The sequence below is a fragment of the Drosophila yakuba genome, chromosome 3L, assembly GCF_016746365.2.
Source record: "Drosophila yakuba strain Tai18E2 chromosome 3L, Prin_Dyak_Tai18E2_2.1, whole genome shotgun sequence".
Lineage (NCBI taxonomy): Eukaryota > Metazoa > Arthropoda > Insecta > Diptera > Drosophilidae > Drosophila > Drosophila yakuba.
In genome coordinates, this window is record NC_052529.2 from 20,532,659 (window position 1) to 20,546,602 (window position 13,944).

Sequence of the window (13,944 nt, forward strand, 5' to 3'; positions counted from 1 at the left end):
CGAGGGTCCTGGAGGGTTCTCCACACGGTAATGCAATGCAAATTAAATGGCTCGCTTTGTTCGTGCTCGGCCTGTGCTCTGTCGCTGGACTGTTTTCCACTTCATTACAAAAAGCTCTCGATGGCAACAATTATTATGTGTGGCGATGGCGATATAATAGTCCGCCGAACTATTGTCCTTTCTGTGGTTCGATTTTATGTTGATGCGCACGCAGATCGGCAAAAACAATTAAAAACAAGCAAATTTGAATAAAAATTGGTCCAGAGCAATGCCAAAGGCTATAAAAACGGGTCACCATTCGGCTAAATATTTGTATTTTGTCCACAGCAAAATAACATTTTTTTCCGATTTGCATTGAATATAAAACTGCAATCTGACGCGACGTCCTTAACCAAATGAAAATTTCCCTATTTTACAGTGAATCCTTTACATTTTTTGGTTTTTTAAAAGATATTAATTCGCAGATATTTCTCCATCCCGAATCAATTAAATGTAATACTTTTATTGAAAAGATTTTAAAGTACAACTCACCAAGCGAAGCTTTGTTGTGCGTATTTATAAATACTTAATTGCTGAAAATATGATTTGTTTACATTTTATATGGTTCTAATAAGGGATTGATACGAACTTTTATATACAACACTCCAAACAGATTATAAGTTTTTATTTGATTTTTTTCTATTTAAAAACAGATTCATAAAAATTCGTAGATAATTTCGCTATAAATTAAACGAATACATAGCTGTAAATATTTAATACGAATTTTCCCTGTCCCTTTTTTTTGATCAGCATGATGTGCTGTGCAATATTACTATCGTCTGCAGTTGCAGTATTGAATTATTGAATTAAAGCCATATTAGCCGCAAAGGCAGTGACCACTGAGAAAAGTCTGTGGCAAAGAAGTGCAAAATAAATTGAGAAGTTGGAATTTCACTTTAGGCCGAAAGCTGATCAAAGCAACAAGTTCCAAGGCCCCGGGCAGATAGCCACTTGAGCAAAACGATTTCCCTGGAAAAGCCAGGGAAAAAGGAAAATAAATCTAAGTGGGCGGCCAGAGTAAGATTCCATCTTCGTCCAAGTTATGGCCCTTGGCTAGAGAGCTCATCAAACAAAATCTCTTGCAATTGTCCAACCCGAGTCAAACAATTAGAGACCGCATTCTTTTTAAACAGGGACACAACAAATAGTATAAGTTCTTTATTTTAAACAAAATGTTGAACAAAGAAACATGCAACAGGTTTGTCAGCCAAGAAAACTCTCACCAATTTTCAAACAATTGCCCAAAAATGGAGTCAAATCTAGCGCATGCGTCACAAAACTCACTCAAAGTCTGAAGATAAACTCCATTCAGAGTGAGTTCAACATGTTGACTGCAATGTCGGCACGGATACTCGTTTCCGCCCCATTAAAGAACCAAAATGAAGCCGAAAAGTTGACCAGAGGATGGGGACGCCTTAACCACGCTTTGGTCACTAGCCATGTTTCGTTTGACTTTGATTTCTTTTATATTTCCGCAAGAAATTAAATTAAATGTGGCTTGTAATATGATTGCAGATTGCAATGGAGCCCAACAATCGGATGCGACTGTCAAACTGCAGGAAGTGGGCAATAAATGGACACCACGCCATTGCTGCCCTCCTCCGGAAGCATTAGCCCGGATGGAGTCCTCTTTAAATGCCAATACATTGGCCATTGTCAGGACATTGTCAGGACAACCTGGAGTGTTGCGAATTGATAGTTTAGTTCAGGGGAGCACGACCCAACGAAGATGACTACTTGGCGAGTAGACTCGCGCTTTTCATTGTAAGTGCTTTTCTCAACTGCTCAGTCAATTTGAAAACTGTGATTCCACACTAAAAGTCTTATGGACATAGCAAACTCTATTAAACTCAAGTTATAAAAATCAGTGGCAAAGGAATTCCAAAAAATATCCATATCAATATAGGAATCGAAATCACAGTCTGCTTATTATTTAAAATGAACTGAATGCGCAGCATTAATTCCTTATCTCCGAGTGCATTTCTTTCCTTAGCCCGGTTTTCTTGTTGCCGTTGCCTCTGGAATTGTGCATTGTTTGCTGATGTTTGCTTTCAGTCCACCCCCCACCATACGCCTCCCCTTTCCCCATCTGCCTTCCGCTCGAGTGTCGAGCCATGTCGCGTCGACTTCTGAAGCTCAAGCACCCGCAAGGCGAACAATACAAGGTGAACCCATCTGCGAAGTCGCAGGACTCAGTCGAGATGCACTGCCAGTCATTAATATATGTTCGAATTTGTCAAGGCAGTCAGCGGTAGCACGGCTTTTATTTCATTTAGCTTTGCGACTGAGGATAGAACAGCCTCTTCAATAAATACCGAAATAAATAAATTGCGAAAGCAGCTGATACAGCGGATACTTAGCTGCGTTAAAGATTAAGGTCGTTTTAAAAGAAAGTGTTTGATTATCACACAATCTTCACAAATATTTAAGCTGATAAAATTAAAGTTCAAAGGAAATCAATATCGTAGAGTGCAAAGATTTTACAAAAAGGTATTAAAACAGAATGTCCCCTTTTCATAAAAATTATTACTTCGATTTATTTCTAAATTATAAAAGCTCGTCAAGGTTTTAGAAAGTGGTTGAGACAGAATTACACACATATATTCATTCTTTGGCTTTTTTATAGAAATAATTATTTTAAATACATATGTATTCATCTAAATTGTCACCGCACGTGAGTTTCCGCACTTCCGTCTCCATGGCAGCCCCAAGATCCTGGGTTTTCCAGGTGTGTGAGCTCCACCACCGCAATTCAGAGTTGAAGAGGAGCCGACTCTGCCACCCCAAAAGACTTCCTTCCCCGGCAGTTAATTGCAAGACAAATTACTTCTGTACAAGTGGATGGAGCTTTCATATTTTTATAATTGCTTATTGCCATGTGGTGGGGCGGCAAAAGGCATTTTCAAAATTATTTCCATAGAGCACAATTTGAAAAGACACGTATGCAAATCCCTTGTCGCTGAAGGTTAAAGTTCAACCTAAGTCTCAGTGGATTTAGTTCTTTAATAAAAGACAGCGGTTGCACAACTTTATTTCCAGGTAACTCTCAAATTCAGTGTAAAGGTGCAAATTCGATTCCACAGAATTCACAGGATTTGGGCAAAAGAGAAAGAAATTTGCAAGGGATTTGCACTTCGTTTACTTAGCTAATACAAATATGAGCTCCACGAAGCTTGTATTGCACTTAATTAAAGCGTCATTTTCGGAAATCCTACATTTCCCCCCGGCTGGGAACTCGAATTATTCGGAATTGATTACAGCACAGGTTCTTTAGCTAGAGTATTTGGCTACGTAACAATGGAAGCAATCTGAAGTCCGGAACCAAACATTTCAATATCTCGCACCCCACACAGATTGAATTGCATTTCCCACTGCAATTCAATCTCTGGTTACGCCAAATAAAACGATGGCGTCGCATAAATGCTCATAAAATTATTATAAAACATATTCAGCACACAACAGAAAAGACTCAGCCAGCGCGTTGCAACGGTCCATAAAAATAAATTCGCATAAAATGAGATCGCAAGGGCACGCAGCCATATGAAGCATCAATATACAGAAAGCAATAAAGTGAAATGGCCAGTGGCGGGGCGCAAGGAGGGGGCGATGGGTGGTCTCCAGAGGGGCGGATGCCTGAGGGGCGTGGCTGAGCGCTGCAATAATGCTGCACTTGGCAGAAGTTAAGGGCGCCATCAAAGAGCTTCGAAGACATCACTGAAATCACTTACAACTTTTACAAGGCGGCTATGATGCATTAGTTACGCGAACAACACGGATGCTTAAAGTAGATAATTATAAAAAGTATAGTTAAAGTGTATGATATTGTAAAACACAATATAAATAAAATAATATAAATGCGAAATTATGTACGAAGGCCCAAAACAAATTTAAATACAAATATTTTGACTAGCTCTATATTAACAAGTAAAATATATTTTTAAAAGCGAGCTTTTATATCATCTTTTAAACGCTTAACATATGAATTTCTTTTCACAGCAATGCTCAAGCTTTTAACTAATCGGCAATCAGATATCTCGCAATGGAAAATATTAAACAATTTTCTCTATTGTGTGCGGCCAAAATGGGGATATGCTGCTGGGTCAGTAAACAGAACGTCAAGCATTTCAGCGACCATGTAGAGGAGCTCCCTTTCGGAACATTGGGGCTGTCAGGCAGTCAGTCCATCAAAACAGGTGGGTGGCACGGGACGCGCACGAAATTCTGGTTGCACCAAACGGAAATTGCATTTACATGGTTGCCTACCAACGCCATGCCCACAATTCTGAGCCGGACGCGGAATTTCCATTGAATTTGGGGCGGACTTCCATTACAATACACCGCCCATCGGCGTCCGGAATCTTCAAATATTGAAGGGCACTCTGCAAACACAGCGGACTCAGAAAGGTGGCCTGTGGTGGCTCCTCCTTGAACCCAGTCATCTTGGCCCCCAGCCGCTGATGGCCCTAATCACCTGGTCGGAAGGACGTGATGTGAAAGCCAAGCCGCAGGAGAGCTGTTATGGAGCACCTATTGCTAAGATTTGACGAGGAGACAGACACATTAGGCGAATTAAAGGTCCATTTATTCCACACCAGTTACTGAGAAGTGTGTTTCCAGTTTACAAAGAAAATCTGGTGCAATGTAATTGTTATTTCAACAAGATAAGATGAAATCATGCATATGACACTCAATAATAATATCACTCAATTAAATAATTTACAATAAAGCTAATACTATTTAGTAACACTCAATTAAATAATTTACAATAAAGCTAATACTATGTAGTATTCAATTGGATCATATTAGTAATATAATTCACCGACTGAGTACTTATAATAAGACATTTAAAACACAGTTCCTTATAAATGCAGGATCACAGGCAACTAACTATATGAGCCTTCGAACTTTTGTTTCATAACTTATACCCTATACACTTGTATCTGTTCAAAGATATTTCCGCATGATAGCGCCCCAATCCTATTGCAATTGAAAGTTTTGCACTTTGGTGTAAACTCCACCCCGAGAAACAAAACCAACAGCACACAGCCTTGATTTGACCACGGGGCGAAGGACTCAAATCGAAAAGTAAGGCAAACAAAAAGTCCGGACACATTATCAGACCAAACTATAAAAGCCTGTAAGTGCCAGAATATCTATTTTCAAACTGAAAACAAACAGATGCCCCCAAAGATTAATCGGCGGGAACTCAAGTGGGTCGGGCGGAGGTAAATTCAAATAATTTGCGGCAGACTGAACAAACAGACCGGACAAACCGCCGGCTAAGATAATGCCCGTGGGTGAGCGGGGTGTCGGAAAACTTTCTCCGACAAAGTTTTGCCCAAAAATCCCCCCCAAAAAAGTCGGCGATAGGGAAATCGAGGGGCGGGCAATAAAACAAATCATAGCATACATCAAAGCGCAAACGAAGCGTGTGATGACACCGATAGGATAGGATAGGATAGGATCGGATCGAATCAGATGAAAAGACAGGACGACCAACAACAGCTGTGGGCTTGTTTGATGGCCAAAGTTTGGCATCAAGTTCAATTACTTTTCACCTGTCCGAGAAAAGAAGCAGTAAGGGAAACAAACAGTTCGCAATTTGTTTAAAACCTTACACGTGGTTTCCCTATCACTGGCTAAATCTGAATACTTGGCCGAGTTAGGGGCTAAGTTTTTGGCTACTTTTACAGTTTTTAAACGATTTGATCTGGCTTTTTTGGTTTGAGGTGAACACACAGCTATTAGAACTTATTTGCGGCTGCACTTTTTGTTTTACGTTAGGTATGACATACTAATTCTATTCCCCGAATGTAAGTGCAAACGATTATCCCCTCTCCTCCTAATATAAATAAAATTAGTTTGGAAAACTCAAGGTCTCTAGAAGTTAGTTCATTTTGATTAAATTAATATTGAAAATATCAGTTTGCTCGCAATTTCATCTAATGCTATTACTATCTAACATTATTATTTCCATATTGTACATCTGACCTACATGTTTCCGTAACTTTTCTGTGCGAACCCCTGATAATGGATGCCTAGGTAACCATTGTGCTACCTTCAACTTCGCCAATCTGAATTAATTAAGCATTTTGCAGCTCACTATTTTCCCCCATCAACTGCTCTGCGAGTAATCCGATGCTGCAGTTTACCCCCACCCCTGGGTAAACAGTATTTACCATATTTGCCAATGGTCGGCAGGTGAAAAACTACAACCTGCCCACGTGCGGAACGTCGCTTGGAAAAACTCGATTTGCCAGCGAAGTCGGAAATAACTGCAGTCAGTAGTAGCCAAAATAATCCAGCCGTGTCAATCGAGAATTAAGCCAAGCTAAGTGAAATGTCGAGCAGAAAGAGAACAGATTGCTGGCGAATCGATTCTGTAAAATTAAGGCCAGCAAATACGGCGATAACTACATCGAAAGCATCTGGAGCGACCGTCGACGACGCGAGTTAGCCAAAAAGGAAATTGAATTGCATTTCAAATGCATTTGTCGCAGTTCAACTGCAGCTTAAAACCGATACAGCAGCATGTTTAGCACGAATTTGTGACATTTTCAAGGGTAGAGGGAATTATATACGAGCTTATGCGGTAACCAGTTGGCTAGAATCAATATTTTAAATTATATTTGTATTTGTATATTTTATATCGTTATATACTCGTATTTACACGAGTACGAGTATATATATATATATCATTATATTCTTTAATGACTGCAGTAGTCGTTTGGTTTCTTTTTTCTGGCCATTCCAAGTTGATCGTTTACCTCAAATAAAGCTGCATAATCAGGTTCAACTTTATCGCCTCGCTCGACGTTTATGGCCAGATGCAAAGGCTCGCCGGCGGGCCAACAGCTAACCAAGTCAACACCAACAATCTGGGGCAAAAGTTACTGGAGTTGTGGGATGCACAACTTACACAGAAAGAAAGTTGGACGCGACATTATGAGGTCAGCATAAGCTTAAATTGCAAATATAGGTATTAATCCGATTCCTAGGTATAAATAATTGATAAATAGAGTAAAAATCCCTTTTCGAGTATTCATTTAAATCAAGAATATACACAGAACTTTTACGGTGCAGTGTGCAGACGTGTCCGTCTGGGAAAAATGCAAAGTGCTGTGCATAAAAGTGTTGTTCTCCCCGCTGTAAGTTTGCGCCGCACTGTTTATCCGGCGAAGTGAAGGTGGACGGAGGACTATGTGGCATCCGGATGCCTTCTGCTTTGCATACCAAGAACGAAGGGCTTGGTTTGGAGGAGTGGCCCCGATAATCCGCAGTTATTCTATGTAAACTACGTTTCTTTGTCGATGCAACAATGAGCCGGAGGATCCTGAACCTGGACCGAGGGCACTAGGGCTGAAAGTCGGAAGCCCTAGATAAAACACCAGCAGAATCCAATCAGCCAGGACTGGTGCCACCCCGTGGGCAATCAAGTGGCAAACTGCTTCGCGGGTGTTCATTAAATCGTTAATGTGGTTGAGGTTTTTCGCCTACAGTGCCGCAGAGCCACGCCCATCCAGACCAATTGAGCTAGCAGAAATTAAACTTGCCAAGCCATCAAATTAAATAAATACAGAACTTAGCGTACGCACAAGTGGAATATTAAATGCTCTTTACAAAAAGGTATACGAATTTATTGCTCATTTTATATATCCTTTTTTGTTTAATACATGGAGTAGCCCTCCCCTAAGGTACCCAGAAATTTGTATATAAAAACAATGGTCATGAAAAATATTTCCAATTAAATCACGGTAGCAAATCACGGTAAGCTTCATTACAAATTTAAAAACAATGAACTCACTCAGCTAATGAGCTGTGTAGATAAATCCCAAATCGACATTTTCTTTCCCCAGCATGCTCGAGAGCAAATCTCTTTGATAGCGTATCGCAAAATGACGATGTAAGGTGCCTGTTCCCGGACGGCAAGCCACAGACATATGCACCTCCTTAGATGTACTGATCGATATCCTTTGGGGCCGTGTGCAGGCGCAGGATAATTGAATTTGAAGTGAAGCTGCTCCTTGTGGCAGTTATGAAATTTCTGGCCCGGCTTCCGCTGCCAGGGAACGGAAACAAAAGCGGGGCAAAATGAAGTTACAAGTTGCCAGCAAGTGTGAGAGTGCGTCTGGCGCAGTAGATGGGTCTGGTGGCAGGATAGGAGGTGGTGCAAAGTATCAGGATGAGGAGTTGATGTCGGGGCTCACATCAGTGCTGCCAGGAGGACAGAATAAATTCACTTAGGCGGCTAAAACAATAGAACTAACCAAAGAGAAAACTCAATAAATTATCACAAATTGGTTAGGTTTTTAACGGCCAAAGGAAGTTTTAAAATGTTGATCAGTGTAATACATCTAAATTCAGTGTTCACTTTGACATAAAATTTCATCAGGCCTTAAAGAAGATGTGAAACTAGAAATATTATTAAGTTTACTAATTTTTTAGATTTTTTCTTGCAGAAAGGAACGAGAAATCTGACAGCACTGCCACACATGCTCCCACGTCTAGCAGCCTCGGCAATGAATTTGCGTTTCCGCCTCGCTGCTTTCGCCATCATGGTTAACCGCGTCGTTGATTTAAGGGCGTTCCGTTCCTTACGAGGGGCGGGTGTACTCCGCATCCTTTGTCCTTTCGGCGCGAGCGACACAATTAAAAATGTGCGGCCCAATTCATTTGATTGGCACGAAGGAAGCGCCGAGATAAGCATCTTCCGTTGGCTGAAATTGTGACATCTTCATCAATCAAGAATGTACTTATTTTCATGGGCTGGCTCTTGGGGAAAATGTCATATAACGGGCTTCGTGAAACAGCAAAAAATATATTTCAAATTAAAAAGAAATGTCATACTTAAAAACAAGAGAGAACGCTATAGTCGAATTCCCCGACTATTTGATACCCGTTACTCAGCTAGTGGGAGTTTTGGGCGTTAGGGTGGACGTGGTAAAAAGTTTTTTTGCAGTTCGATACAAATTTACAATACTAATAGAAAAATGAAAAAATATCAAAACATTTTTCGAAAGTGTGGCCGTGGCAGCTGTGAGCGTTTTGTGGGCGTTACGGTGGGCGTGAGATCTCAACGTTCATACAGACGGACATGGTCAGATCGACTCGGCTATTGATCCTGATCAAGAATAAATATACTATATATTGTCGGATACGCTTCCTTCTGCCTGTTACATACTTTTCGACGAATCTAGTATACCCTTTTAATCTACGAGTAACGGGTATATAACCTAATCTATTTCAAAATCCCAATAATAAATAAATAATGTACTAATTTTATATATTTTATAAAATGTTATTGCCAAAACAACAAAAAAACCTATTTAACAATAAATTTAAAAAAACTCCAATCCTATACATTATTAGAAATATTTATTCATATTTATAAAGTAATATTCATCATATTATAAACAATAATCTGTTTGATTTCCGACTATAATTGTAATTCTTGGCGCGGTACCAGAAGTAATCGATAACACGCAAGTTCTAACACGAAGTGGCAACTGCTGTCTACATCTGTTTTAAAAAGTCTGGTACTCTGGTACCGATGTTATCGAATATGCATAGTTCCAACTCTAGAAAAACTTGCATAAAAAAATAAAGAACAACTGAACAATTGCATTTAGAATGGACTATGTGCACTCTGTTTGGAGCTACTTTGCCTCGATCTGCAACTGCTGGCAATGCACCGAGGACCCGGGTGCCCAGGTAATTCACAAAGGCCCCTATTCCCCCACAACTGACCGGATACATAATGCGTTTTATCCGCAGCCCAACGAGCCGAACGAGCGGACACACCTTCTAGTGGATCCCGTGAACCATAGTCCTGCCCTTCGGAGGAGCAATTCCGATGGCCTCAGCAACGACTACGCCCACTCCCTTCCCAAGAAGGACGACCAAAACGCCCTCTCCAGACTGGTGCAGAATACTGCGATGTACGTAGTTGTTAGGGTCCCCTTTATTCAAAGCATATGGATTTGGATTGAATGGGATGCTAGCATTATGCAGCAAATGAATAGTATATTCACTAGTATAGTTATGGCGTAAGCGATGCCTGGATCTAGTATGTAGTATGGTTGTTCCCGAGTATGAAGAGAACACTAAATGTCGGGATTGCCAATGCAACAGCAACAGAGCCTTGATCATCGCTTATCTATGTTTCCCCTACTTTTTGCAAAACCAGCATATCTGCTCATACACTCCTTTGCTCTTCAGAAACATGATAAACGTTGGAGCCATGGACTGCCACAGCTTGGAGCACCAGGAGTACGCCGATAGAATAAGATTGTACTCGCAGCGCTTGCATCAGCAGTGGAACAATGGTCAGCACTCCAGTATCGCGCCAAAAGGTTTACACTATTAGTGCGTTGGAAGAAAAATTATGACTAACATTAAACTAAATTACAGGCCTTCTTAAAGATGTTCCAAGCCATCAGTTCTATCTATCTAAGCCAACTTATCCAGAAGACACTGCTCAAGTAATTATGAAAATGAAAAAAAGTAGATCATTCAGACTAATAATATATATTCCGAATATTTTTAGATGAAACTCTTTACCGAGAAAGCACACATCAGTGTTTCGCACATACAAATCGACCACAAAGAGGCAGTGGTTGTTCCTTTCCGGATTCCCTGATTATCGTATCTTAAGTGAAATAAAGTGATAAATTTATATGAAATCAAAATCTATATTGGTACTAAGTAGCCCTTGAATAATCAGGTAATCGATTTATTTTTATTAAGTGTACAGAAGCAAATAAATACAAACTATATTCTTAACACCGCAAGAAATTTTTTTATTTAGCAAGGCACACAAAAGGCAAAAATTCAAAATGTCATTCGATCTTAACCATAAATTTTGGGTCTCCACGCGCAAGGAAATTGGACAGCTTATCAAAAAGCAGAACCGCCTGAAAAGGATTCAGCCTCCAGAGGACAAATCAGTATCGTTTAAAATATTCGCAGAGCTCTATGTGTTGTATGTAGAGCTGGTCGATAAGTTGAGTTTTATATACCACAACACTTTCCAAGTGCAAAAGCGGGCATTGGTCCGCGTTTTGGTGGAGAATGCCAATCAACAGCTAATGCAACTCAAGGAAGAGTTAAAAGATTTGGAAATGAGCGAGTACATATATATAGATAAGGCGTTGATCGCCAGGAAGCTAACCCCGCGGGACTTGGTCATATGGAGATCACCCCAATTTCTGTACCGTCGCCCATTGGACATTCAAAATATTATAGCCGACAATCGATTGTACATGAACGATGTAGAAAAGGAGGAGAAAGCAGCACAGGACTGGGAACCGATCAGTGAGGCCGTGAAGCTTATTCAAGCTCACGAAAGGGCACGCCGCGCTCGGGTTTACAAGTCCAACATTAAGTACGACAAGAAAAAGTTCCTCAAGGTCCATCAAAGAAAGAAAATCAATTACAAATTCACCTTTAAACCTGATCAGGCAATGAGTATTCCCGTGAAAAGAACTATTTTTTCAGCTGACTTCTTGAAAGCGGATGAATCCTGCGAAAACCTTCTTAAAAAGGACGATGCAGCGGATATCGCACTAGATGGTAATTATATTACGTTTATTTCCAAACAGAAGACATGGCTCCTTTGGTTTTAAAATCTTTTCTAGATGAAGAAGACTTAGATGCAATACGAAACTGTGCTGCTTGTAAAATCCAAAGCTGGTGGCGTGGTTACAGGACGCGGAAAATAGTTAAAATACGGAAGAGGTTTAAGGAGGAATTGTATGGTATGAAGAAAATTAGGAAACTGAAGCGACCAAATTTTAAGGAAAATTCTATTATGGAAATGTACAAAAATGAGATGCTAAAAAAGAAGCTGGATGAAGACTTCATTAACTTGATCAACGATGAGCGCACCAGACTTCTGCAAGTCCGAAGTCCATGGATGATGGAAGATATATCCGATCATATCCGAGCTTGGTTCAAGGAATTGTGAGTTGACTTAGATGAGAGGCACAAGGTATAACTCTTACTTTGCAGTTACGATGCAACTGGAAATTTTCATCCTTATCCCGATCCTGTAAAGCAGGGAACGGTATTAGTTGTCATTGACGAAACCATGACCCCAATGGAATTTCAGGAAAGTCTTGGTAAGAAACCGCTTTCAAAAGCCGAGAAAAAGAAGCTTCGAGATAAGGAGAAGAAGGAAAAAAGGAAAAAGAAGGAAAAACTTAAACAGTTGAAAATGAAGGAAGCTAAACGTCGAAAAAAATTAAGAGACGCGGGAATCATCGATATTGGCTACGAGCTAACAGCAAGCAAGCCAATTGGTAAATAGTTTGACTAAATAAGGAATGATTCAATGTCTCGAAATACATCCTTTGATTTTAGAAAACATTGAACAAACAATGCAGAAATATGCCAAGGACTGGAGAAATGTTGATGAATATCTTAATAAGAATCATGATCCCATCAAGGATTGGGTTACAGAGGACGAACTGGCAAAGATACATCAGGAAGTGAGGGGCTTGGTCGACGAGTACATGAGGTAAAATAATATTTTTCCCATGTTAATTATATTATTATATCTATTCAATTTGTAGAGTGGAATATGAGTTGCTGCGGGAGGCCCTGGCGAAGGATAGCAATGAAAAGTATAAGGCCCTCAAGGTAAAGTATCCAAAAAAGAAGAAAAATAAGAGGAAGAAGAAGGCCAAGGACATGACAGGCGATAGGACACTGGAATCCTTGTACCGAGAGCTTAGAGATGCCGGCATAATAGAGGATATTACTCATAGGGACTTCGATGAGTTTATAGCGGACTTTAATTTTGTGGCAGACGACACTAGAGATGAAGATGGACTAACGTATGTGGTTATTTGTTTAAAGCTACTAACCCTTGACTAAATGTAATATCGGCTTAAAATTCAGTACATTGGGTCCAGCGAAGGGTGATATTAAAATGGTTATTCAAGAGTCAATGCTCGGAATGGGCGAATTCGATGTTCCGAAACCGAAGTCTCTTTTACTAATTGGACCCCTAAATAGCGGAAAGAGGTTGTTGTGCCAAATCATTGCATCAGAATTAAGTATACCCAAATTTTGTTTAAAATTGTTTTCGTGCGCTCAAACCTTCTGTATCCCCAGATGCAGTTTTTATGAACTTGAGTCCCGAGAAGACCTACAAATATGCCAATGACTTGAAATATTTCCTACATGTTATCCTAAAAGTGGCTAAGGCCTTTCAGCCCACCATAATGTACGTCGAAGAAGCTCATAGACTGTTCTGGAAAAAGATTCCACCTGAGGCAGTAGAGATAAACCCCCGACTTTTGGGTACCTCAATATCTAGCAAGATCTTGAAACCACTAAAGAAAAATGACAAAATTGTACTCGTCGGCACGAGTAACATGCCCTGGGCGGCCAATGGAGGCATCAAGAGAGCGTTTCAAAAAGTCCTGCTTATACCAAAGTGCGATTACGGAACTAGCTTCCTGCTGTGGCTAGAAATGATGACCGAGAACGCCCCAGATGATATGAAGGAGTACGCCTACTCCGCACTGGCACGAGTAATGCAGGCGTACAACTCTGGCGACATTGCTGATAATGTAAAGCAGACCTTGAGCATCGACCGTAAAATGCGACTTAAGAATGAGGCATTGGATCCAAACGAGTTTCTGGAATATTTCCTCATCAAGAATGAACCTCCAATTTTGCCTCCAGAGGAGAAGGTATATGCTTACTTTATACGTTACACTTTCATTTAACGGAAATTAATTTTAGCTAATGGAGAAGTTCAATAAATGGTTCGGCAGCTCAAACAAGCTTCAAAAACTGAGAAAAAAGTATATGGCTCAAAAGTTGGCCAAGGCAAGCAAGAAGAAATAAATAAATTAGTTTAAAGCAAGATAATAGAATATGCATTTTTTATATAAG

At 40.2% G+C, this 13,944-nt stretch overlaps 2 protein-coding genes across 2 annotated transcripts; both read left to right on the forward strand.

The window, feature by feature from the left end:
• Positions 1-9,589: 9,589 nt before the first annotated feature.
• On the forward strand, positions 9,590-10,829 carry LOC6534854. Its single transcript, XM_002095490.3, has 5 exons — positions 9,590-9,750; positions 9,814-9,977; positions 10,258-10,391; positions 10,450-10,520; positions 10,586-10,829. The coding sequence occupies exons 1-5, from the start codon at positions 9,670-9,672 to the stop codon at positions 10,676-10,678; spliced, it is 543 nt and encodes a 180-aa protein (XP_002095526.2). The 5' UTR covers positions 9,590-9,669; the 3' UTR covers positions 10,679-10,829.
• Positions 10,830-10,852: 23 nt separating this feature from the next.
• On the forward strand, positions 10,853-13,920 carry LOC6534855 (dynein regulatory complex protein 11). The gene is made up of 8 exons (XM_002095491.4): positions 10,853-11,610; positions 11,676-12,000; positions 12,049-12,338; positions 12,400-12,556; positions 12,612-12,875; positions 12,940-13,097; positions 13,156-13,739; positions 13,792-13,920. The coding sequence occupies exons 1-8, from the start codon at positions 10,875-10,877 to the stop codon at positions 13,894-13,896; spliced, it is 2,619 nt and encodes an 872-aa protein (XP_002095527.2). The 5' UTR covers positions 10,853-10,874; the 3' UTR covers positions 13,897-13,920.
• The last annotated feature ends 24 nt before the right edge of the window (positions 13,921-13,944 follow it).

Bases quoted from the DNA above. Each gene is read 5' to 3' on its own strand.
- LOC6534854 (XM_002095490.3), top strand. From the start codon at position 9,670: ATGGACTATGTGCACTCTGTTTGGAGCTACTTTGCCTCGATCTGCAAC. The intron at 9,751-9,813 runs GTAATTCACAAA...TTTTATCCGCAG, and splicing joins CCGAGGACCCGGGTGCCCAG to CCCAACGAGCCGAACGAGCG. The intron at 9,978-10,257 runs GTACGTAGTTGT...TTTGCTCTTCAG, and splicing joins CTGGTGCAGAATACTGCGAT to AAACATGATAAACGTTGGAG.
- LOC6534855 (XM_002095491.4), top strand. From the start codon at position 10,875: ATGTCATTCGATCTTAACCATAAATTTTGGGTCTCCACGCGCAAGGAA. The intron at 12,339-12,399 runs GTAAATAGTTTG...CTTTGATTTTAG, and splicing joins AACAGCAAGCAAGCCAATTG to AAAACATTGAACAAACAATG. The intron at 12,557-12,611 runs GTAAAATAATAT...TTCAATTTGTAG, and splicing joins TTGGTCGACGAGTACATGAG to AGTGGAATATGAGTTGCTGC.